This window comes from Pelobates fuscus, chromosome 5 (assembly GCF_036172605.1).
Source record: "Pelobates fuscus isolate aPelFus1 chromosome 5, aPelFus1.pri, whole genome shotgun sequence".
NCBI lineage: Eukaryota > Metazoa > Chordata > Amphibia > Anura > Pelobatidae > Pelobates > Pelobates fuscus.
The window spans coordinates 214760206-214787024 of NC_086321.1; the positions used below are offsets into that span (position 1 = coordinate 214760206).

A 26819-nucleotide genomic window follows, 5' to 3' on the forward strand; every position below is an offset into this window, starting at 1 on the left:
TGCTAGCATTTCCTGCTGCTCTATTACATTGTCTGCCTACCTTTAAATTATCTGAATAATTACCCATCATTCCCTTTCCTCAGATGTTGAGGTTAGGACTGTATCAAATATTCTGTACTCGGCCCTTGAGTTTTAACATCCAAGATGCATTATCTTGCACTTATCCACATTAAATGTCAGTTGCCACAACTCTGATCATTTTTCCAGTTTACCTAAATCATTTGTTACTTGGCATATCCCTCCAGGAACATCAACCCTGTTACGTATCTTAGTATCATCAGCAAAAAGACATACCTTACCATCAATACCTCCTGCAATATCACTAATAAAAATATTAAAGAGAATGGGTCCAAGTAGAGATTACTGAGGTAACCCACTGGTGACAAGCCCATGCTTTGAATATACTCCATTGACTACAACCCTCTGTTGTCTGTCACTCAGCCACTGCCTTACCCATTCAACAATATTGGAATCCAGACTTAAAGATTGCAGTTTATTGATAAGCCTTCTAGGTGCAACAGTGTCAAAAAGCCTTATTGAAATCTAGGTAAGCAATGTTTACTGCACCACCCTGATCTATTATTTTAGTTACCCAATCAAAAAAATCAATAAGATTAGTTTGGTATGATCTCCCTGAAGTAAACCCATGTTGTCTCTGATTTTGAAATCCATGTGTTTTTAGATGTTCAACAATCCTATCCTTTAACATGGTTTCCATCACTTTCCCCACTACCGAAGTAAGGCTTACTGGCCTATAGTTGCCCGACTCCTCCCAACTACATTTCCAATTAACTTCATAACAAGCATACACCTAAAACTTTGCCAACATCACGTAAGTGTGAGGTGATCACTTTGGACACCTGTTTCATGTGTTAGATACTTATTGGACCAATTTCTTACATCAGCTTATTTCCTGCATGCATAATTCTGTATACTTATTGTAAACCAACTAAGACCGTAAAATAGTCATATATGCTACACATGCTTTACAAGGCAAAGCTTGTTTGTTATACTTTCACAATAAATGATGGTTGTTATTCTTATTCTTTTGAGAAATGTTTTAAATTGTTGATGGTGGCCATCTATAATTTTTATAATGGATTTTAAAAAAATAAATCAATATTGCACATTAGTATAAAATAACCTCTAAATATTCAGCAAGTGCTTTGCTATCTATGCATGAATGTATGGCACTGCATGAGAGACACAGACACACACACACACACACACACACACATATATATATATATATATACAGTGCATTAGGAATGTATTCAGACCCCTTCCATTTTGTCACATTTTAATGTTGCTGCCTTATGCAACAACTGTTTGAATTCCTTTTTTTCTTATAATCAGGTTACACTTATAGCTCATAATGAAAAAGCAAAAGCCAGATTTTGTACACAATTGCAAATATATTAAACAGAGAAAACTGTAATATCTGATAGACATACACATATTCAGAACTCAAGTCTTTTTGGGTATGATGCAACAAGCTTTGCACACCCGAATTTGGATAGTTTCTGTCCATTCATCCCCAGTAGCACCCTTTTAACCCCTTAAGGACACATGACATGTGTGACATGTCATGATTCCCTTTTATTCCAGAAGTTTGGTCCTTAAGGGGTTAATGAATGCATGTTCAGGTGAGTGCAGCCCTCTTGGTTTTATATATCTCTCAATCAACCTAATGCCTGCTCTTATGAGATTAATCCATAGACGTATACACACCACACACGCACACACCATATATATGGATTCATCTCATAAGAGCAGGCATTAGGTTGCTAGGATAGGACCTGCCAAAAATGAGGTACAACAGACGTTGTGGCAGGCTTATGCAATGTATGATCATATAATGTAACTAAACCCCCATTATTTTTTGCCTTCGATTGTAAGCTCACGGGCAGGGCCCTCTACATGTTGTATCGGTCTGTTCTTATTATATTGTCTTTTTTCCCAATTGTACAGCGCTGCGGCATATGTTGGCACTTTATAAATACCAGTAATAAATAAATAGGTGAGCTTTTAAAAAAAAAAAAAAAAAAAAAACTATTACATTCTGTGAACTTTGAAATTGCTGTCTAGTTAATGAGTGAGTGTGTTAGACCATATATGTTATAAAGATATATATGCACACTAGAAAATGTTATCAACATTGACCAACTGCCCAATGATGGATGTTACCTGGTTATTAGGATCCAGCTCCACGATTTTGTTTTCTGTTGGAGTAGATTCACTATATTCTTTATAGATTTCCTCTAACGTTTCAGTCTGTTTTATGCTCAGTGGTCTCCATCTTGATTTTTTCTTAGTTTCCCAAACAATATCTGAGCTAAACAGGAAAAACAAGAGAGGTTAAAAACTCAAGACTGATAGAGATAGACGATATAAACAGATCTTATAAAAACACAAACATTTAAAAATATATATTTTTATCCCAATATGTATTTGTTCTAGCTTTTCTCCCCAAAAAACAGATACATCCAGAATAATCTGTAATAGTACAAATACAGTTATAGCTCTTAATGTTGACACAAAAGCTTTCTTGAGCATCATCCACATTAAATACACATTAATACAATTATTTCTCAAAAATCTATTTTAAAATCTAAAATGTGGAGTAGATAATATGCGTAATACACACAGAAAATGTGAAAGGAGACAAGACACCAACTTTTGTTTGAGTAAGCTCACTACTGGAGCTTCCAACATCAAAGTCAATTCGCACATAAGACTGTTTTGCCTAGTAAAGTTTGATTATCTCAAAAGAATGCCCATATCAGTGGCACTTAACCCCTTAAGAACCAAACTTCTGGAATAAAAGGGAATCATGACATGTCACACGTCATGTGTCCTTAAGGGGTTAAAGGATCACCATAGGGTCAGAAACACAAACATGCATTCCTGATCCTATAGTGTTAAAACCACCATTTAGCCCCTTTAAAAGGTAATAAAACGTACCTTATTTCCAGTGCTGGCCCTGCCTCTAATCAGCCTCCTTGCTGACATCATCAGAATTTATGAATTTCAGCCAATCCAATGCTTTTACATAGGGAGCCATATGGAAAGCATTGGATTGGCTGAAATTGGCAAGAAGGCAGGACAGGGGCAGGCCAAACAACAGCCTGTCCAACCATCAACTCCTCATAGAGATGCTTTGAATCAATGCACCTCTATGAGGAAGGTTCAGCGCATCCATGCTGAACGGCAGTACTGCACAGTGTGCAGCACTGTCTTAGGAAGCACCTCCAGTGGCCATCTGAGGAGTGGCCACTAGAGGTGTCCCTAGGGGGCAATGTAATTACTGTCTTTTCTATGAAAAGGCAGTGTTTGCATAAAAATGCCTGCAGAGAATGATTATACTCACCAGAACAAATATATTAAGCTATAGTTGTTCTGGTGACTATACTGTCCCTTTAACCCCAGGTTGTAATCCAGAATCTGTTCCTAATGCGTTTTTTTTTTTGATTGGAAGAGAGACATTATAATCATCAGGCTTTAGGTACCTGTGGGCGATCTGTTATTTACTGTAGCAATCCTGCCTTCTAAAGAGCAGTGGAGACTATTTTGACATTGGAATACAAGTGTTTTGTTGAATTAATTTTGCGATCTACTTAAGAATGAATAACTGAATTAATTAAGCATAAAGAATGGGTTGCTATTTACATAATATAGTTCCCCATCACAAAAAGTAAAAAAGCAGAACTGTATCTAGAACATAAGCCATTACATAAAAGATTGAATATCACATATAACTTGTGCTAAACTTTTTTCATGTGATGAACCATTTCCTGTTAATTATATTAAAGATTTTGAAAATTACATCACAGTTCAGTTAAATCCAAGCAGAGTTTTAGTTTCTCCTCTTTCACTAACTATGTTCAAAACCAGAAAAAAGGGCAGCATTTATAACGATAACTGACTGGGAGCCAAGATGAAGGTCACCTGTTGCAGGGAAGATGTATAACTTTCTACAATTAATCTAATTTCTCAGTTCTCACCAAAACATAGTTGCTTCATAAAGGGGAGAAGTAAATAGAACATTGAAAATCCTGTAATGTGACTGTTGCCATGTAAGAAGCACTGGTTTATATCAATATACCTGCTAATTCCAATGTAGGAAACTTCCTGCTTTGTATAATTGTTTACCAAGGAGATGCCCATGTTTGAGAGTGATATAGTGATTTCCTGCTCTGCTAATTCAGCTTTCTCATTGTCCAAAGTCACTTGGAAGACACTTTCATCTACAGTAAACAGAACAATCCGTTGCAAGCCTTCCAAGAATGACACCAAGTGAACAACACTATTCTCTAGCTGGAGATATTCAACTCTGTCCTATGAAACACAATAAACATAGATTAGAATTATAAGAATATACAAAGAACAGCTAGGCTTTAAATGCCTAATAACAAGATTAGCATGGCAACATAAAATATCAATTATATGAAAAAAATGTATTCTTTATAAAAGAGTATCCATATTGCTAGACCAAAAAGTAATAAGTATGACTTACTATAGACAGTTCTTATCAATCTGTTACTTATAGAGTTCCCTTTTAATTTATGTTATAGTATTTGTATATATTTGTAAATGCAAGTTTTAATGTTTATGTGCATGCATAGGTATTGCTCATTGGGCACTTTCCCTTATGGATGCCCAAGTCTAAAAGATATTCTGAAGAATAAAAAAAGGGTTGCACTCAATCATAAGAATAAAGAGTGCTAACTGAGTATGGGTCAGCATACCCCATAAAACATATGTCAAGGAAAAAAAAAATCTCAGACGCTCACTGTGATACGCAGCTTTAATGGATACTGCAACGTTTCGACCTGTACCAAGGTCTTTGTCAAGCTTAAAGACCTGGGCACAGGTCGAAACGTTGAACATATCAATGTATCACAGAGAGTACCTGAGATTTTTTTTTCCTTAATAGATATTCTGAACATATATTATTAGATCTATCCATGATTTAATTATAAAATGCCCATTGCAAGACTTGAGTATCACTTAGCCTTTTTTTTACCACATTAAATTAAGATTATCCAAGCCAGACTTTATGGGGCAAATGTACTCTTCTCATCTATGAGTTTAGGTTACCATCAGACTACGGATGATAAGAAATTTAATTTCACAATATAAGAAGAAAAATAACTAGCAATATAATATAAAAATTAAGTTAAAACAAACATTTTTATGACATCTCACTTTTATTTTTTTAGCTTTTTGTTCCAAAGACAGAGCGTGTAGGAAAGCAAATACATATTCTGTCAATCCACAAATCCACATAGCAAGAAGTCAGAGCTTTTAATAATAACTAAGATAACTTTTACAAGTACTTTTAACAGATTCGTATTTCTATTCTATTCTCCAACAATCGTTTGTAAGTTAACAGTGCAGTAGATAATATTTTTAACACAGGCAGAAAACGTGAAATGATACAAGACACTGACTTTTGTTTGAGTAAGAACTCCACTCATGCTTCCACATGTCCAAGTCAATTCTCGTTGACTTGTAGGGTCTTCCCAAGCATAAAAGACAGCTTTTCCTGGTGGTAGGCTCTCTTTAAGTCCATTGACTGAGCTGTAACAAACAACATGCTTAACATTGAATAAGGCCATGACCTTAAACCATGCAATGTAAAACATTGTGGATTTCTAGGAACTGCAATAATTACATTTAATGGTTAAACACACCTCAGTGGCTGTCTGCTTGACAACTACCAGAAGAGCTTCCTCTAGAACAACTGAGTAAAACTCTTTCATGTAAGGTTGCAGCTCATAGGAAAGCACTGAATTCAATGCGTTCCTATGAGAAGCCTTTGGATGCGTTTGCTGTGTTTGCTGCATATGTGTATTAGTATTCAATGATCCCTCTGAGGAGCATTCCATTGGCCATGCACGATGGTGATCGGATTATAATTCAAGATCTTTAAAAAGAATCTGTCACGTTTGATAATATTCAGAATCCAGTACATAGAAATAGTTATCACGTGGACGCAGAATGTCTCAGCGGGAGTGAGGTGTCATGGAGAAACACTCACGTTATATCCTTTAAGTGGGGATCATACTGCTGTACACTATACATACCAGAGCTGGATTACGCTCTATTAAATGTGAGTGCAGCCCCATTTATTTCTTATCTTACCTATACTCAGTGAGATTTAATACACTATTGGCTTTTTCATTTTTTCTTATCACCCTTCTCTGCATATACGGACGTTGGTGATACGTAAAGAATATCCTCGTCTGAACCTTAAACCTTAGTGGTTTCAAGCATCCTAAACAAGCCTTTGTAAATTATATATTGATATACCTATATTGTACTGTTGTATTGTGGCGCAGCCCTACCCTACCTTTGTGTTCCTGTCTCCTATTGTATTCAAGGGTATTTTGAGGGAAACCCTTGCATTGGGTTGCTGCCACACCACATTGCTCAACTTCTATTTATTAGTGTTGACCCCTATTGTTGTTGTTTTATTACTTGTGTTTTTGTTTTTCATTTTTCTAGTAATTACGTTATACGAAAACATTACAACTGCTTTCAAATGGGTACAAACAGAACATTTCATTAAATTAACCCTTCTTCAATATTATTTTCATGGCTGCTGGCTCCAGTCATTTAATAATAAATAAAAAACGGGAACGCACTCATGCCACAATATTCAATAATAAGTTGGCTTTTCAAATGGTTTTATATTTTTGGATAAACTTTTAAAATTACTTAAAGGGCTACTATTGGCATCAAAACAAATTTAGGTTAATAAAGCCATTTGGATGTATTGATCATGCTATTGCAGTATACCTGCTACATTCTCTGCCATTTAGGACTCACACAGTCTGCATGAAACAAAAAAGTTCAATTTTTAATCAGATGTTAACTTGCTTTAGACGTTTTTATCTACTGCTCTGTAAATTGAACTTTAATCACACATAGGAGACCTCCTGCAGGCTCTAGAAGACTGTTAACAGAGCAGGAGATAAGAAAATCAAAATATGAGAAACAGAATGTGATATAAAGGAAGATTAATCATTAGATCTCTCTTTAAAGGAAGTGTTGAGGAAGAGTGTGCAAGTCAAATTCAGGGAGGTGTGACTAGGGTTGTATAAACAAAGTGATTTAACTCTTAAATGGCAAAGAATTGACCAGTGAGACTGCAGAGATATAATCTATACACCAAAACTGCTTCATTAAGCTAAAGTTGTTTTGATGCCTATAGTATCCCTTTAATAATTAAAAAAAAGTTAACATTTTCATATTTATATATGATATATTTCATATATATGATATATTTTAAGATCAAAAAAATTTGTTTTTAATAGTTTATCCAAAATTATAAATGATCTGAAAAGCAAAATTTAATAGAGGCCGAAATATGAAAAAGGATATGAAATAAACGCTGATGATATTTGGTACCAGGTCTTTGACAAACATCTGAAAATGCAATTATTAGGTGATAACATACCTTTGGAAAAACTCTATTGTCTCTGCATTTGTATGATTGATTAAAAGAAAAGGTGCTGCCCCTTTATGGTAATTTGAAAAGGTGATAACAGTGGAATGTTCTCGAAGGGTGACATCCACTAATATGGCTCCAAACTGTAAAATTAAAAAAATATATTTAATCAAGCTACTGATAAATAACATCATCATTGCTGACTTTTAAGTAGTAGTTCGTGTATGGCCTAGTTTAACATTTCTAGGCTTAAAGTTAACGCAGACCTCAATATTTGGCTTTGTGATAACTGTAAAGAAGGTTCAGCTAAAGCATTACTGGATCACCATAAAAACAAATATCTGCACAGTGTCTGTGCAAATTCTCCATATTATGGGGACACCTTCATAAATGAGTAACGGAGGGAATTTCATAAAGACAGATGTATGCTTTCATTTGACATAGAGGCAGAGAAGATTATACCAGAACAATAGTTTGCTCTAAAAGCATGCCTTAGCAATGGAAGAAACCAGTGTCTGTGTGTGTGTGTGTGTGTGTGCTTTTCTGTAAAGGGTCGCATGTATCTATTTTACATACCATTTAGGAAAAAATATATATATATATATATATATATTACTTATAGTAATATGTAGAGTGCCACCCACACTATCTATATATTGTCTTTTTCATATAATAGAACATATACGGTATATCTATATCTCTCATTAGCAATATTTGTTCCAAAACATTTTTTTTTCTTGACAGCAACATGTTACCTTATCATCTAGCCGAAGCAAAGTGGAGTTATCTTGCTTATTGAAATATATTTTTTTAGAAGGAGTTTGTGAGCCTTCAATTTGAACAACCAACATGTTATCAGTGTTGTCAGGCCAAAACGGTACACACTGTAAAATATAAATTATATAAACAAATATTAAATTAGAGCTGGGTAAATAATGGCACATCAATCAAACACTTGATCCATCCATCCATGGAAATTCTACTGACCTGTTCACAACCCACAGTGATCCATCTCTCCCCACCTTCCTCAATGGCATTCAGCTTATAGTCACTTCTGTTTGTAATCATAAAAAATGGAGTAAAGGTGACAATTCTAGTGAGATTAAAACTGCTGGCATAAATAGTAACTCCAACCTAAAATTAAAGACAAGGAACACATATTACAATCAATCTTTCCATTAAAGGAAGATATCAATTGACTTGACAGCCAACTATGCAACACAAAAAGGTTGGGTATGAATACACCAAGAAAACGTCTGTGGAAGATCTGAAAAATGATGATTTACATAGAATCAATGCAGATGATGCACCACAATGCCCGAGATACTGGCATCACTGATTGAATTATTAGGGAGAACCAGCCAGCAATTGGGCATGTTGTAGGAAAAGGATAATAGGACAGCTTACTTGGTAATCCATTTGTTTACTCTTGCATTTAACAGCACCATGACTGCCAACGGTGTCCATAGAAAATGGGTCAGAGAGTTCACTGTCTGTTATCATAAGTTGCACCTGAAAATCAGATATTAACATTGAATTTGTCTTTATAGGACTTTTATTTTGTTAAGGCAATACAAGACAACTGAATGCCATCGCATCACTTGCATGCTCCCAAGACCCCAAGCAGATGTATGGTTAAATAAGCAAACACAGATAATACATTTATCTCTAGCCAACATTTTTTTTAATATTTGTTTTCAATGAGATACGGATTTAAAAAAAATAAATTGAAAAAAATAATAGTATATTTTCTCCAACATAAGATCGAAAATACAAGATTACCAAACCTATTCTTTGTGGTGTTCACATGTATTACTCTAGTTACCTTGTTATTTTGAAAGAAGTTTTTTGGTTTGAATGAGAAAAGAAGAGGCATCTTGTGATTGGCAGGATGTTTGCGATGAATATCATCTGCTTTGTACTGCAGCATCCGTCCAGTTTTATTTACCATCCAGTATGGGCTGTGGATTGCTATGATGGTTTGACCAGTGGTATAGGTGACATGGATAGCAATATCCAGCTCGGACTTCTCAAGCTCAGAGTCACAGTGGAATGTGATGAAGTGGATGTCCTGCTGTTTGCTTTGAATTTGGTACTTCGCTTTCCAGTTTAGATCAAGATAATTTAATAATTGTAATTTCAGTCTGCTTTGATCAACAACAGCATTATATATCTGGGCTGAGCAACCATCTTCGATGAGAACTGGGTCGGTGTCGACATCCTAAAAGACAGTGCACATATTAGCAGGTTCTGGAAAAAAATGCAATTTGGGGCATGTTAAATGTTGCATCAGCAAAGGAAGTTATTATTTTGCCATAGAACAAATGATTCTGAGTTTGTAGCAGCGTTTCATACAGAAAAGTTATCAGAGCAGTTAATGCGGAAAACCCTGTATGTACCAGACATACCAAGTACTCTCCCCTAAATGTGTCAGTTTCAAATTGCTGAAAAACCATCATTTTTCTATTGGTGAGGTTTCCTTAATTTCTCAACTATTATATATGTTTACAAGGGTGAGGTTTGTAGCAGGAGAATGTATAATATTTGCTTTTTCCCCCTTCTGGTTGATCAGTACCATCATCGTCCTGAAATACTCTGCATGCAGGAGAATTAGTAGAATTTTGAAAAGGGTGCCAGGGTATTAATAAGTATCTTCTTACACAGGCTAGATTATAATAATGGCAGTCCATATGTTAGACGAAACCTTTAAACAACTTTTAGGCTGCATGAGAAACAGGTGGGTTCTGTTTAACTACATCATTGACCTGGGTCTGTTACCCAAGCCTGATAGATGGCCCTTAGTATACATATATATATATATATAAATAAAACAAAATAGGGAACACTAAACACAATAAAGAAAAAGCTGTGATTTGAAATATAACAACTGCCATATCATACATGTAAACATATTAAAAGAATGCAACGTACTTCCAAAACATAAGTAATCTGGTAAGGTAAAAGATTGCGAAGAACCACAGCTGGCCACAAATGAACCACATAAGGCAAGTCCCACTTGTCATCCGTGCAAACAGAAGTAACGAGCACATCTTTCACCGGAGAAATGTTTACAGTGATGGAATCTTTCTTAGATTGTAAAGACTGGCATTTCTTCTGCAGCAGCTGGCCATCATTCTTCATGATTTCTTCAAAGCTGATTCCTTCACACACCTCATATTCTTCATCTTGCACTGGTTTCAAAGACAGGGACGATCTGCACAAAATAAATATGCCCAATATTTTCAATGTACTGTGAAGTTCATAACAACCACAGCTCATTGCAGCGGTTATGATACAAAACATATTTGGGTGCAGGGGAAAGAATAGAACGTGTTTAAACAGCATGAGGAAGATTTATACTCCCCAATCAAAAAAGAAATCTAGGGAAACAAAGGTTTACAAAGTTTATTAAATTTTAAGAAAAGCCCGATGAACAGAATTAGAAATGATTTGTGATGAAGAAGTTATATGTTATAGTGAAAAGAAGTCTGAGGATGTTTAGTACTCATCCGTATAGGAAGTATTATTTTATTAACTTTTTTTGTAATGTGAAAAGTCTGCCATGTTCAGATAGTAAATCTATTTAGAGATTCTACAGTATAAGGTGTGATTATCAAAAGACTGTATTTGTAGTCATGAAAACCAGTTTAAAGATATTACGATGGAGTTTACAGATATCACTGTTTGTTTACCTGTAAGACGACAAAGGGATGTAAAAGTCATCTTCTGGTGCAGCAGTCCCTAAGAGCACTCCTTCTTCATAAACATTAAATTCAATTGAAAAATGATTTCTGATCTGTAAATGCCAGTGAAATACATTAAATGACAGCGGATCTAAAATATTACCTAGAAAAAGCGGATTTGCTACTAACAGACATATATTTGAATCATACAACATAAAACAGGTGTTTACCACACAAAAACAATATAAAACTGCATGCAACTTAGATAAGAAACAGAAAAGATATATGCTCAAGTAATTTCAATTTACTAGACATGTAACCCAGTACAGACACCATTTTGCTAATAACACGACTCACGTGGCATAAAAAGATGTTAAAGGACCACTCTAGGCACCCAGACCACTTCAGCTTAATGAAGTGGTCTGGGTGCCAGGTCCTTCTAGGGTTAACCCATTTTTTCATAACCATAGCAGTTTCAGAGAAACTGCTATGTTTGTGAATGGGTTAAGCCTTCCCCTATTTCCTCTAGTGGCTGTCTCATTGACAGCCGCTAGAGGCGCTTGCGTGATTCTCACTGTGAAAATCACAGTGAGAGCACGCAAGCGTCCATAGGAAAGCATTATGAATGCTTTCCTATGTGACCGGCTGAATGCGCGCGCAGCTCTTGCCGCGCGTGCGCATTCAGCCGACGGGGAGGAGAAGAGGAGGATCGGAGGAGGAGAGCTCCCCGCCCACCGCTGGAAAAAGGTACGTTTTAAACACTTTCCTCTTTCCAGAGCCCGGCGGGAGTGGGTCCCTGAGGGTGGGGGCACCCTCAGGGCACTCTAGTGCCAGGGAAACGAGTATGTTTTCCTGGCACTAGAGTGGTCCTTTAATAGAATTTTCCTGACATAAGTGAGATTTCATGTTGTAAAAAAGGTAATATATGAATAAAAGGTGAAAAAAATATTCAGAATGTCTTACACATTTTGAGCTATAACTCTTTAGCACAAACAGACAATTAGAAAGTGAAAGCACACATGCATCAAGGAAAACAAATAGTAGTAATAATTTAATTGATTCAGTGAACACTAGACTTGTGACCAATTGCGTTTCAGCTGTTTCGACCAAATCAGATTCTATATCTGAACGACAAAGGCAAATCCTGTATGGATTGGTTTGTTCGTGCGTAGATGAAAAGGGATTTCGTTTGTTGCAGCAGATAACATTTTTTACTTGACACCATGTTTTAAACAAATCATAATTTTAAATAAAAAGATTTTTAAAAATCAATAAATAAAAAGGAATTATAACAATTCTATGTGGCATATGATATTGTGTGAAGAATAGATATTCTCACATACCTGTAATGGAGAACGAATTGTTATGCATTTGGCTCCTTCCACAGTATCAACCTGACAAACTATGTAACGTTCCACACCAGAGTCTGAATGCCATACACAATAAAGGCTGCGGCCCACTTTGGTTAGTGGAATTTTTTCTGTGGACGAATGGTTCAGTGGTGCTAATGTTGAGGAAAAGAAGGCATAGTAATAAAGATATGTATATCAATCAAGACTGTAAGAATGTCTTAACTATTACAATTTATTTTTATTACCGTACAAATTAAACAAAAATGACATGCTGCTTTAGGTCAAACAAAATGAATTCTGATTTTTTTTTTTTTGAGGGGGGGGGGGGGGGATTAAAAGGACATTGTAGGCACAATTATCACTAAATAGGAATATGTAACTCCAAGACTGTTCTGGATATTATTAAATTGGTGACAAAAAGAAAAACAAATACAAACATTTTCTCTAATTCTCGACAAAGACTAAAAAAAATGTTCTTACATTCTATAAACAGCAGCAGTTAAATGTAAAGGAAAGTCTGATCTGAATGAGGCAAATACTAGGCAGAGACACCATCCCAAGAAACAGAGTATCATACTATATATGCCAAGCATTATACAAATGTTTTTGTTTCTTAATTTTGTATTATTTTAAAAGCATAAATTAACCCTTTAAAGACCCATGATGGGAATTTTCTTGTCATGTGGTATTTTTACCAGCCGGTACAGTTCTCTGGTAATAATTTGGGTTCTTCTCTGTTAGTTAGGACCAGAATTAGTAGTTTCAGATTGACTGACACTGCATTTGCTTCAAACAGTCATTTAAATGGGGTATTAAAACCTCTTGGTGTTCACCTATGTCTTCTGAGCAGCGGTGTATTTTCATTTTGTGCTGCCCTAGGCATGAAAAAAAATCAGGCAACTCCCCTTTAAGAAGAGTCCCAGGTAGCAATGTGGTGCGAGCAGGGTTTTTAGGCAGGGCGTACTATGCCACCCTAAAGGCATTAAAGCCCACTTCATGTAGGACAGCATAAAATGTCCTAGCGTAGTTAAGGTAGTGGGTTAAAGTACTTGCTTCTTTATCATGAGGTGTCAACAAAATCTGTGGGACATGTGTTAATCAGTGGCAATTTAAAATAGTATGTACAAGAGCCTCATACAAACACTTACTCAGTATGATGTAGAAGTGCTTGCTGCTAAGACTGGTCATTGCTGAAAACATGTCAGTTTGACTCTTAGATCTGATATAATCCATGCTAAGGCACTCTCCATCATTTAAGGCTACTTTCTTTGTATCAGATTCAATATTTAAAGGTGTGAAAGAATCGCTTAGAGAAACAGAAACTGCAAGCCCCAGAGAATTTCTGACAACAAACGGAGCTTGATCTTTTTTTAAGACATCGGCTGTTTCGTTCGCTGCTTCAGCAAATGCCTGTTAAGAAAAAAAAACAATATTTTTTGTAGAAGATAGTGAGAAATCAGCATAAAACATATTTATGCTGAACTTCTAAAAGTGGTGCTATCACTATGGAATCCAATAGAATGTTTAGAGCTTTCATCCACAAATACTTTTTACCTAATTTACCTGTTCTGAAACTCATCTTGGTTCAGAAATTAAACAAGCCTGGACCTTATGGAGATCAATTTTAAGGGTTAGGACATCTAATACAATACAGCTGAACCCTGTAACAACTTTCCAATGCCAGCTTAGGTATTGTTTCCCTGACAGGATGAGTTCCACATCTGGATCCCTAGTAAAGTTAAAAGGACACTCCTCAAGAGAATACTTTCTGTGATAGTTACCCCAGGTGAGATCAAATAAGGGGTTAAGATGTAGAGCAATTTGTCTTTTGTTGCTGGACATCTCCTGACTAAACCAGTTCTGATGGATATCACAGCCCAACCCAAGCCTCAGCACCTTTATCAAAGCCCTCTCTGAAATATAGCAGGTGAGGCCTGAGATGTTATCTCTCCTAAATGACAACAACCAGGATTGAAGAAAGGACTACAAGGCTTCAAGGACACATAGCTTTTGTCCTGAAGGGGTCACAGAGGCAGCTGAGACATGCCATTCTGTGGACAATATTGACACTTACAGGTGACTGGTGAATATCCTGGATTCGGTTTACCCATGGGTGACTAACAGGACACAAATATAGGATTTGGTTGGCTGGGACTATCTTCATTGTGTGGCTATATATGTGTTATATTGTAAGCTTAACAATATAGAACCTCATCAAGATAACAGAGGCACCACCATTCTATGCACACATGCAGAAACTTGTAAATAGATGAATACAGGCTTGTATATCAGATGCTCTTGCTACACACATACATATATTTGTTATTTTACTAAACATTATCTAGTAAGACACTGGTCTTAGTGGTGTTTTGTATAACGCGGAATTGGTAATATTTAAAGAAAGGCCTGGCAAGATATAGTCACAAGTCCCGGTATTTAGAGGGCATTTTACAAATGCTATATTGCTGAATATACTGTTTACGATCTTTATTGGTACACACCATACTTTGAGATGCATATCACCTGCCCTACCTCAATAAGGCACTATAATTAATACACAGAATTACACACACACAAACCGCCTGTGGGGCTTGTATTGTTTTACAGCCATGCCTATTATATACCAATATACATGGCGTGCAGTAAATGTTAAAGTTTCAGCCTCCACTGGATCATTTCTACATGCAGGCTTCTTACCTGCCCTAAGTTAGTAAGCATAAGAATGCCACATTTAGACAGCGTGATGTTCAGATAATCTTTTGAAAAGATGTGTATTGCAGTTATGTATTCTGGTATCTTGTAATTCTCTTCATTACCATCTGTCTCAGTAAGTTGCTTTCTTAATTTCTTTTTCATCTAAAAGAAATCAATTTGTATTAAAGTAAAAAATAAATAAATAAATCAAAATTAAATTTCCAACATTAATTGAGGAAAAATGTACATCCTATAACATCTTTAGGAATTAGAACTAACACATTATATGAATTCCTTACAGCAATGGGAAAAGTATACAAATGTAAATAAAGATAAAGAGCAATCCAAGAACCAACTCCACAGCATCCTTCTAGAGTTCTGGTTATGGTTATAGTACTAGAAGCACCCTGGTACTCTCCAAGCATAATTTATCTAACCGGTTTGAAACAATGTGAAAACTTACCTGAGTCCCACTGGGCACTCCCAGTCCCAGATCCTGCCTCTGGACTCTCTTGCAAGGAACTTGCTTAGTTCAGTCAGGAAATCTAGTAGGGAAAGCAGGACTCAGGTAACTTGTCAATCTGTTCTAAAACAGTTTGACACATTTTTTTTAAAGGGCATCTGGGCATTCCTGGCAATATAACCACTACAACAGGTTATTTTAGTTATGGTGCTTGGAGTATTACTTTAAGTGGACTTCTAAAAACAAATATATATATATTTATAGGAAATAGTCAAAATGAAGACTGACAACTATGGACAGTCTAAAGATTTTTTTATCAGATGGCATAAGTTATACACAGTTTATTTCCTTTATTGATGATGACATGGTTAAATCTAATTAATTGTTTGACTATTGAATGTAAACAATATCATGTCCAGTATAGATGATGTGCTTCATCTAATTGAAAGTCACATGACTGGATCTGTTACAGCTTTACTTATGCTAATACTTACCTAACTTGTATTTGTTCAATAATTCTATATGATCTAAAGCAACACTGTCAACAGCTTGAAAAATTATGATTATATAACGATAGAATCTTTATGAAATACTCACATTGACTGTGCTGGAATTTCACCGAAAATCCTATCCAGTTAATAGAGATATACTGGGACAAAGCAGCGCCAGAAGCTGAAGAGGACCCGCCAGGAGAAGACAGTGGTACCCACATGGGATAAGTTCAGGTAAGTAGAACTCATTTTTGCCTGCCTGCCGACCATCGGACCCACAGAGGTGATGTCAGCGTTGGGAGTCTTTGCAAACTCTGCAAAGTTGCCAGACGATGACATTGCCACTAACATTTTTATGATTTAAATTCAATACGATGTTAAAGGGACACACTATAGCTACTTTGGCATACTGAAATGGATGTGGTGTCATGTTATCCTCCCAACATCCTTTCAGTTGACTACTTTGTCAAACAGACAAGTTAGAGCTTTTTAAAATGGAGATTGTTCTTCCAAACACAAATCCTAGCGATCAGCCAGAGAGCTTGGAATTACAATTTGTGGTTCTCATACCAAATAATAACTCATGAGTTGGTATATCACTGTTCACATGAAGGGACTTGTAAGCGCTTCTCCTGGAAAGTGCATGCCTGGCACCAATCATCACAGAGACAGTCTTCAGGTTATTATAAAAATGTTTATATAATATTAGTTTAATAAATAAAATAAAAAATAAAACAAGGTAATTAAAGACAATGAATTAATAAATTAATAATTTAAGTGTCTAGAGTGTCCCTTTCTGTACTGTCTTATCTGTATTTTTTTTCTCTACACTATTTATTTATGAACTAAACAGAAGTCAAGGCTGTTGAAGGTGAGATAACTCAGAGCCTATACTAATAGCACATGAGATCATTTTATATGTGTGTAGCACAGTTTCTAGGTTCCACTCACATGACAGTGAGACTAAAAACACATAAAATAAAATACGTTATTAGTGACATCTGATCTTTTTGTATTCCTTTAATTTTATTGGGCTACTCAAATGTAAACAACAAAAGAATATTCCACGTTATATTAATGATATGTGTATAAAAGCTTTGAGCTAACATATTACATAAATAATAATGATATGCTGTGATTGTAAACAACAAAAAAGGAACAGGATAATATGTAAACATACAATTTATTATACCAGATACCTTAAATTCAAGACTCCAAGGCCGGAAATCATCACTTTCCTCAACTTCAATAGGTTCCAGCAAAGGCTCCCACACACCAAAAACCTCATTGTAATAATGAACCTTAAAATGAGAGAACATTGTTAGAACATTCAACGATCCACAAGAATGATCTAAGTAATCATTCTATGTTGAGATATCAGGACTTGTGTGTTAATGCCTGGAGTATTACTTTTTATGGCATTTATTTGTTCTGACTTTATTTTTAAATAAAGTGGACAGTGTTTGCCAGAAGATGTAACAATCTGTCAGTGTATATGGTGATGGTAGATATAGGGAGGTAGTTCTACAGTAAGTAAAACAGATCAGATGTTGGTACTCCATGTATAGCATCTCCGTTTTGATTTCTAGCAGAGCTGACAGTGGGCGCAGGGCTCTTTGCTATATCAACATTTCACTGTTGTTATGGTGCACTCTCCTCTAATATAATTTTACATTTGGGTGGGATAGTTTAAAGATAGTGCACACATATCCAAGCAATAATGGATGAGTAACTAACAACGCAGACTGAATTCTCTAATGGAGGCGAAGAATGCACATTAACACCACTCATGGCAACAGTCATCATGTAAGCACCATACCTCCAAGTCGAGCTGACAGTGCAGGTTAATAAGTGTACTCCAGTTCTTCACATCGCCAGAGAATGTAGATTTGGCTAAAAGCATTGGTAATGTTCTGTGCCCAACACCAGCTTCAAGAGTCACGATGATTGTTTCAATGTTTAATTTGAGCGATTCTCCTGTAAGGACCAACTTAGATCCTTCATTTGAGGCATTTCCATCTTCCTTTTCTTCCTCCAGAAACCACATTTTTAAGTTTTTCACATCCTTCTTTCCCCAGAGGTCTATTGGAACCGGGCTGATTACATCTGGAACTTCTTCTTTACTGGGTGAAATAGCGGATGTGATTGTAATAACGGTGTTTATTATAACTGGAGAAACCTAAAGGGACATATAAAGCGAACAATGAAAAATTTTTTTTTTTTAATATATATATATATACACATACATAGAAAAGATAGATAGCTTGGCACACTCCTTACTTGTGATCCAGTAGATCTGCCTGGGTGCAAACGGTGATGCGTTCAATATATAAACAAAGAAGAATCCAGGATGCACTCTCAGGTGCCTGAGAGTGCATCCTGGATTCTTCTTTGTTTATATATATACATATATACACACACATAGAGATTGTAGCCGTATTAGTCCAGTGATGTAGATGTAAAAAACAGATAAAGTTCGTATCTTGTAATACCTTTTTTATTGGACTAACAGAATTATTGAATGACAAGCTTTCGGGATAACCTCCCTTTCTCAAGTCTGAAGCATCAGACTTGAGAAAGGGATGTTATCCCGAAAGCTTGTCATTCAATAATTCTGTTAGTTCAATAAAAAAGGTATTGCAAGATACGAATTTTATCGGTTATATATATATATATATATATATATATATGGAAACATACATTAATATGGTAAATAGGATGTTGGGTAAAAGTAACTATTTTACGTTATTTTATTTTTATTATTTAGACCTTACAATCACATATTTACTACATATAGGGTATAGGTAAACATAAGATTAATAATATTGTTAGTGACAGTTTACCTTTGAATAGATTGGTTGCATGAGATGTTTTGCATGGTTACTTGACATAGTGTGTAAGAGCCATGTTTAGACTGTATATTTGTAGTTCGGTTCAACCGAAAATCTTGAGATGCACACAATTGTCACACTTTACTGATACTCGTGTAAAAATAGACAAACCTATTTGGCGTTGGTGTGCTCAAGACAGGGCACATCATTTTTATTTTCATGGTTGGATGTAAAAGCTATTTTCTGTTGAAATCATTATACATCCAGATACAGTGGAACACAATAGCTGTTAAAATGTTAATTGCTTTGCTGACAGCGGAGTGTATTTCACAAACAACTATTAATTCATTAATGCCACAATAGTTGAAATAAGACATTAGGGAAAGACAAATAGTTTTTTCCCCAAAAAAATCGAGCAAATTAGATAATATGTTGTTTTATTTTTATTTTATTTTTTACAAACATTAGTGGAGGATGATGTCACGGTAAATACACATTCTCTAATTCATTTAATTGTAGGGGGGTTTAGAATGAATAGTGTAGGGTGGGTTAAAGTGGCTTTAAGCATTTCTTGGGCTGTGGACTGATTGATATGGTGGCCCCAGAATCCCTAAAACTGAGGGGGGGGGGGGGAAGAGGTTATTTTTCATTTCTTTTTTTAGTTTTTACACCAGGAACAAAACAATATTTTTAGAGACTTATTGCATGACATGCCATAGTTCATTTATTGTTGCACACACAATACATTTTACTTGCCTTCAATATCAGTGATTTTAAGCACAGTTCTATTCTTCGTGGGTCACTACCAGACTGAATGCTTTGAAAAAGTAGATCACATGGTTGGAGTATCTGCAAAGTGGTAAATACAGGTGATTTTATTAGATAGGTGTTTCAATGATGAAATCTATGTATCCTAACTGTTAGAAAATTAAAGCTAGATTTGGGTGATCTTGTTTAAGAATAACAGTCGACATCTAATGTAGTTTTGTGTTAGACCAACAATAATATGTACAACAGTAATACAGTCTCAGCTACAGTAAAAATTTACAGTGTGCATTTAGAAAAAAGCCCAGCCAATATATGATATATGGTTATCTCTGCCACAAGAGGTCCTACTTGTGTAAATTTCATATTTGCCAAACAAACACAATACAGCTAAATTAATTTTGGTACTTGAAGAACATTTAATGGCCAGAAAAAATTGTTTTTCAACAGGATAATTTGTTATCATTTAGTTTAACATTGTGAACTCATAAAAGCAGGCAATTTTGATAACCAACTCAATTCAGGCAATCTAGCTTTGGCGTATTCCTCATTGGATCAGCTTTTGAAATGGATTAGTATTAGAGATAGCTTGCATGGCAGGTCTTGTGGTGGAATCTCGGTAAAAAAATAAATTTAGTAGGCCGAGATTACCACGTGGCATGTGTACGTGCATATGCTGACGTATCGATCAGTTGGTTGCACGAGGCAAGATACGATCAGTAGTGTACGGAGCATGTGCAAGAATACAGGATGTAGTATTCCCCTCCTCCATTGTGCTGGACAGGCCATGCGGTCAAGCAGGAAGTTAATTCTTATTTGTATTGATTGGTCAAGAGAATGTGCGGGTGGAGCTTAATATGGGAGGAGTTATGTGCCTATATAAGGAGCCTGCACTATTGTCCGGGGCTCAGAACTTGTTGTATTTTGGTGACATTAGTCCCTCTGAGTCCCGATCGGTGAACCGAATAAAGAATCTCTTCCTTCCTGAAGAAACCTGTGTCCATCTCTCTGTGCTTGGCTTCCGTCAGTTTCTCCGGTATCATTTGGTGCATTGGCCGGGAAGCTCATCGTTCAACGGTAGCTGAGAGGCAGAGGCGTGAGACGGTCTATCTTTGCCCACGTTCTCTACGGCTGCACCCCTGAACTTCTGCGTGGACCTCCCTTCGTCTCGGCGCCACTGATCTGTTGTCCAGGAGATCATCGGCCTCTACGTAAGAAGTGCTGGGGTGTCCCCGTCGATGAGTGTGAACTCAGGTTCAGGAACGAGGAGGTAAGACGACTGCTGTTTTAGACGGTGGACCCACTAGGGGTATACCGATTGTGCGGTAGGCCCATAAGGGGTTTAAATCTGTGTATGGAATCTGCCCCCTCTGTCGGAGGGAAGGAGCGAAGGCGCACTGCTCAATTGAACGCTCTTTAGTAAGACCGTTTGATTTGGTTTGGAGTCAGGCGGGGTTCTGTGTAAATAGCCCTAGCCGGACACCGGTGTCTTGTCTAGACTAGCGTTCTAGGGTGTATATTACGTTCGCTAGGTCGGAGGGACCGGGAGACTAAGCGGCGTCTGTGTAAATTCGGTCCGCTAGATCTCAACCTATCTTGGCTAAGTGGGAAGGCGTGTAAATTTGGAGCCCACTAGACTATTGATAGAGTAGAAAGACTAAAAGGGTTCTGTTGTAAATTCCGCCCTCTAGTTCGCTATATGTGGTGCTTGGGCAGTGTGGCTAACCAAAACGGATGTAGATAGTTTTAGGTAGTCCATTCAAGGTACTGGCCAATAGTTTAGTTGGGATTGTATATGTGTTAAAGATTGTTAGTAAAGTGTATATCTTGTTAGATAGCGCGAGCTCAGCCGTCTAGCGAGAGTGTTAATAGTGTGTTGCTGTATCATAGTGCACGGTACCATAACCCTGTATATTTACTGACACTGTATATAAGTACTAATCATTGTCGTCTATTGCATGTTTAACACCATAACCACTAATAATTGTATTGTGACCTTAAATTGTGCTTTGACCTATGCTAACCGTACTGTAACCGCTATTTGTAAAAGACGATGTTACTGGGGTGTGTTATAGACGGGTAATTCATATATAGAGAATTATAGCGTGGGTGACTGTATAGTTTCGCCAAAGGGCATAATATTGATTATTTAGTGACTGGTGTAACAGCTGTGTGTGTACGGGAATTCCTTGAGTATTTATTGTGTTATTGTGTACGTTTCACTTGGTAACCGTACCACGTGGTGCTGTTGCCGGAAGAAACGGGTGTGACTGTTGAATAGAACGTGTGCATAGTATTCGTTGTCAACGACGCTCCATTGATAAGTATGGGCGCTTCGGAGTCAACGATTTTGGATCCCTTAGGTTGTATGGTAAAGAATTTCAAAAAGGGATTTAAAACCTGTGATTTGGGGGTTAAAATGTCTCCTGTACGTTTGGTCACTTTGTGCACTAGGGAGTGGCCTACTTTGGTTGCGGCATGGCCGCCACGTGGCAGTTTGGATCCAACTCTGGTACAACGTGTACACGTGGCTGTATCAGGTAGGCATGAACTTTACGGACAGTTTCCATATATTGATTGTTGGAGACCGTAAACGACTCGCCAAGATGGATTCGGATATGCCACGAGGAGCAATGTCGCCTCATGGTGGCCAGGACTTGTTTGTCCACTAGGACTATGGTTAGGCCCATTTTGGACACGCCCCCTGAGTCCGAGATCCCTTTGCCGCCCCCTTACTTCCCTTTAGGAGGAAGTGATACGAGTACAGGAAGTTCCCCCCTTCCCCCATTGCCCCCATCCACTTCCGCTTCCTCCTCCAGTGCAGAATCCATCCCCCCTCGTATTAAACCTTCCCTTCCGGAACCAACCCCCGTTAGATCTGAATATCCTGATTTGGCGCCACTTCAAACTTCCGGTCAAGCTTCTTCTAGCTCGGCTCGGAATATTCTATTCACCGACCTTTCCCAAAATCAAGCTCCCACATCCTCATGCCTTACCACCCCCCGACTGGAACCTCTAACCGACGCCCCTTCACGTAGCCCTATACTAACCCGACAACTGACCGGTACCCAACGACCCAAACATTACCAGATGCCTCTTCGTCTGAATCCTGGGTCAGCCTATCTCGATGCCGCAGGTCAAATGGTATATGCTGACCCAGTCTTCGTATATGTCCCGTTCACGACTACCGATCTCTTGAATTGGAAGACCCACAATTCCTCGTACACTGAGAAACCACAAGCTATGACCGATCTGTTCACCTCGATAGTTCAGACACATAATCCGACATGGGCTGATTGCCAGCAGTTATTAATGACATTGTTCAATAATGAGGAAAGGACTAGGATTAACCAAGCGGCCATTAAAGCGCTAGAGGATGAAGCCTGTGCTTTAAATCAAGCCAATCCAGCAGCATGGGCCGCAACACATTATCCTAACACCGATCCCGATTGGAATGTTAATGGCGCAGATATGGTTCAACTAAAAGCCTATAGAGACGCTATAATTGCTGGCATGAAAGCCGGAGGGAAGAAAGCCATTAATATGTCAAAGACAGTTGAGGTGATTCAGAAAAGTGATGAAGCGCCCAGTGTCTTTTATGACCGATTATTGGAGGCATACCGCTTGTATACCCCCTTTAATCCGGAAGACGCTGATAATTCCCGAATGGTAAACTCCGCCTTTGTCAGCCAAGCTTACGGAGATATTAAGCGCAAGCTACAGAAGTTAGAAGGGTTCGCAGGTATGTCTATCACCCAACTAATGGAGGTAGCAAATAAGGTGTACATGAATAGGGAAACAGAGACAAAGAAAGAGGAAGAGCGCAAGATGCGTAGAAAGGCAGATATGTTAGCGGTAGCAATCGCAGGCGTAGATAGACGGGGAACAGATAGAGGCGATAGTAGGTGGAATAGGGAGCCTTTGAGTAGGAATCAGTACGCGTATTGCAAGGAAGAAGGGCATTGGAGAAGCGAGTGTCCGCAAAGAGAGCAGTATGAGAGAGACCTATCCAGGGCAGGTTATGGAAACTTTAGAGGCAGAGCGAGAGGTAGAGGAGGCCCCGGAGGGAGCAATGGTAATAGAGGAAGCAATGGGAACAGAGGAAGTGTAAGGGAAGATAGGTACTATCCAGCAGCGCAAAGGTCCCGCAATAGAGAAGGTAGGGACTTTGTAGGATTGGCTGACACGGTCATGGAGGACTATTGATACCGACCGGGCTCCATCCCCCTTGGTCGAGCGGAGCCTATGGTCGATGTATCAATAGGGGGAAAAAGGAGTGCGTTCATGATCGACACTGGTGCTGAACATTCGGTGGTGACTAACCTAGTTGCTCCTCCATCTGGAAGAACGATTACTGTAATAGGAGCAACTGGAAGAAGTGCTGCAAAACCGGTTCTTAAAAGTCGACTCTGTACACTGGGAGGCCACGTAGTAAAACATCAATTCCTTTACATGCCTGAATGTCCAGTCCAATTGCTGGGACGTGATATGCTATCCAAATTACGTTCCTACCAAATGGAACAACATCCTTAAAGTTTAATGGACCTTCAGGTATTCTGACATTATCCGTACCAAAGGAAGAAGAGTGGCGACTTTATACAGCGTTGACTAGCCAAAACCCTAGGAGTGATGAATCCTTATTCAACATACCAGGAGTTTGGGCAGAGAACAACCCACCAGGACTGGCCCGCAATATTCCACCTATTAAAATCGAACTAAAACTTGGGGTTTACCCAGTGAGCCTACGGCAATATCACATCCCGCAGAAGGCTAAGAAGAATATCCAATCTTATCATAGTTACCACCCAGGAGACCAAGTGTGGATTAAAGAGTGGGATAATGTACCGTTAGGGCCCAAGTGGAGAGGTCCTTATGTTGTTCTTTTGTCTACCCCTACAGCGATAAAAGTAGCCGAAGTGACTCCGTGGATACATCACTCCAGGGTTAAACCAGCAGCAGTCGATTCTTGGCAAGCTACAGCAGATCCAGAGAATCCCTGCAAGATCCGGTTAAAGCGCACGACTCAGTCGGAGTGACGAGGAACCTTGTGGATTACAAATTTTATTGTTTCAGAGATTGGCAAGTGAGTGAGAAGGCCATAATAAAGCCTGTCCGCTCACCGACATGTAATTTAAAAGCCAGGAAAAGTCTCGAAGGGACCCCTGTGAAGACGAGCAGAACTCCATTCCCTGCAGCCCTTACATCCTGGAAGCTGAGGTGCCATCGCACGGACGAAGACTGAGGATGACGACGAAAGATGTGTTTCTAATAATGTTTTTATATGTGTATTTTTATATTCAGGAAGGTAGAGGTACCGACACTCCTAGCTGTGAGGTATGCATTAAGACTACAAGAACAGGTAACCATATTTCCCAGACCCTAATTTGCATTCGCAATACGAGTGTAAAGGAGATGTATCAAGATGTAGATACTTAAATATAGAATATAGTGTGTGCCATTTAGGAGTAGGAGAACCTAAGTGCTTCAGTCCAGAGTATCAACCCCGTACAATTTGGTTGACTCTCAGGAATGGAGATCCTCAGGGGACCCTAATTAACAAAACAGTATTAGAATCCGTATATTCTTCAGGTGTTCTGCTATTTGATGCGTGTAAAGCGATATCAAGTGGTAGAAAGCCGTGGAATGTATGTGGGGATCTTAGATGGGAGAGAACGTATGGGTCTAACGATAAATATATTTGTCCCAGTAGTAAAAACAAGTATGTGAGTCCTAGATGCCCAAATAGAGATTATAACTTTTGCTCATATTGGTCTTGTGTGGGGTGGGCAACTTGGGGACAGACAGCAGACAAGGACATGATTGTGACTAAGTTGCCTACCAATCCATACTGTAAGTCTATGGAATGCAATCCAGTCCATATTCTTATAAATAACCCTGACAAGTTCTTAGATAAATATGGTAATTTATTTGGGTTTCAAATATATGGGACGGGTTTAGACCCTGGGACAGTATTGTTTATAGGGATAGAGACTGATACGGTAACCTCCCAGACTCATCAGGTATATCATTCCTTCTATGAAGAAATGAGTATAGATAATAAGATCCCCCATAATGCTAAAAACCTGTTCATTGATTTAGCTGAAAATATTGCCGGTAGTCTTAATGTTACCAACTGCTATGTGTGTGGAGGTACTAACATGGGAGACCAATGGCCTTGGGAAGCAAAGGAGGTAATGTCCGGTTCTGAGGCAGTTGACCAATTAATATCTTCACAAGCCGATTATCATATGAGTGTTAGAGGTAAATCTGAGTGGAGATTAAAGACCTCCATCATAGGTTATGTTTGCATAGCGAGGAAAGGAATGATGTATAATACTTCTGTAGGAGAATTAACTTGTCTAGGGCAAAAAGCTTATGATGATGATACAAAGAATACAACTTGGTGGTCGACTTCAAATGTCTCAGAACCATCTAACCCGTTTGCAAGATACGCCAATTTAAAGGATGTGTGGTTTGATCTATCCATCACATCTAATTGGAGAGCCCCAGCAAATTTGTACTGGATCTGTGGTAAGAAAGCCTATTCGGAGTTGCCACAGGACTGGGAAGGGGCATGTGTGTTGGGTATGCTCAAACCATCCTTCTTCTTGTTACCTATCGAAACAGGTGAGACTTTAGGTGTTAAAGTGTATGATGTGAATCATAGGAAGAAAAGGGGACCCATAGAGATAGGCGCCTGGGAAGATGATGAATGGCCTCCCCAGCGTATTATAGATTACTATGGGCCAGCCACGTGGGCAGAGGATGGTACTTTTGGTTATAGAACCCCAATTTATATGCTCAACCGTATTATAAGATTACAGGCAGTGGTTGAGATTATTACTAATGAGACCTCACAAGCGCTCAATCTTCTAGCGAAGCATAATACCAGGATGAGGACAGCAGTATACCAAAACAGATTAGCCTTGGATTACCTATTGGCAGTAGAGGGAGGTGTATGTGGGAAGTTTAACCTGAGCAATTGCTGTCTTCAAATAGATGACAAAGGGCAAGCAATAGCTGAGCTTACTAGCCATATGGTTAAACTAGCGCATGTGCCTACTCAGGTATGGAAAGGGTCCAA

The 26819-nt window shown here is 38.0% G+C and overlaps 1 protein-coding gene across 3 annotated transcripts in view; it reads right to left on the reverse strand.

Moving 5' to 3' along the window:
* Nucleotides 1-26819, reverse strand: part of VPS13A (vacuolar protein sorting 13 homolog A) — a 171713-nt gene that overhangs the window by 44989 nt on the left and 99905 nt on the right. For 2 of the 3 annotated variants that reach the window (XM_063455026.1, XM_063455025.1), the window contains exons 40-55: nucleotides 19727-19819; nucleotides 17959-18318; nucleotides 17339-17440; nucleotides 15189-15347; nucleotides 13640-13901; nucleotides 12483-12643; nucleotides 11149-11252; nucleotides 10388-10670; nucleotides 9282-9677; nucleotides 8864-8968; nucleotides 8444-8590; nucleotides 8212-8340; nucleotides 7466-7599; nucleotides 5454-5583; nucleotides 4106-4338; nucleotides 2188-2335 (exon numbers count right to left, since the gene is read on the reverse strand). In XM_063455026.1, coding sequence (XP_063311096.1) covers nucleotides 2188-2335; nucleotides 4106-4338; nucleotides 5454-5583; nucleotides 7466-7599; nucleotides 8212-8340; nucleotides 8444-8590; nucleotides 8864-8968; nucleotides 9282-9677; nucleotides 10388-10670; nucleotides 11149-11252; nucleotides 12483-12643; nucleotides 13640-13901; nucleotides 15189-15347; nucleotides 17339-17440; nucleotides 17959-18318; nucleotides 19727-19819 — 2946 coding nt within the window. Of the gene's footprint in view, nucleotides 1-2187; nucleotides 2336-4105; nucleotides 4339-5453; nucleotides 5584-7465; nucleotides 7600-8211; nucleotides 8341-8443; nucleotides 8591-8863; nucleotides 8969-9281; nucleotides 9678-10387; nucleotides 10671-11148; nucleotides 11253-12482; nucleotides 12644-13639; nucleotides 13902-15188; nucleotides 15348-17338; nucleotides 17441-17958; nucleotides 18319-19726; nucleotides 19820-26819 lie in introns of those variants that run through there. The other variant, XM_063455027.1, reaches the window with a different exon arrangement.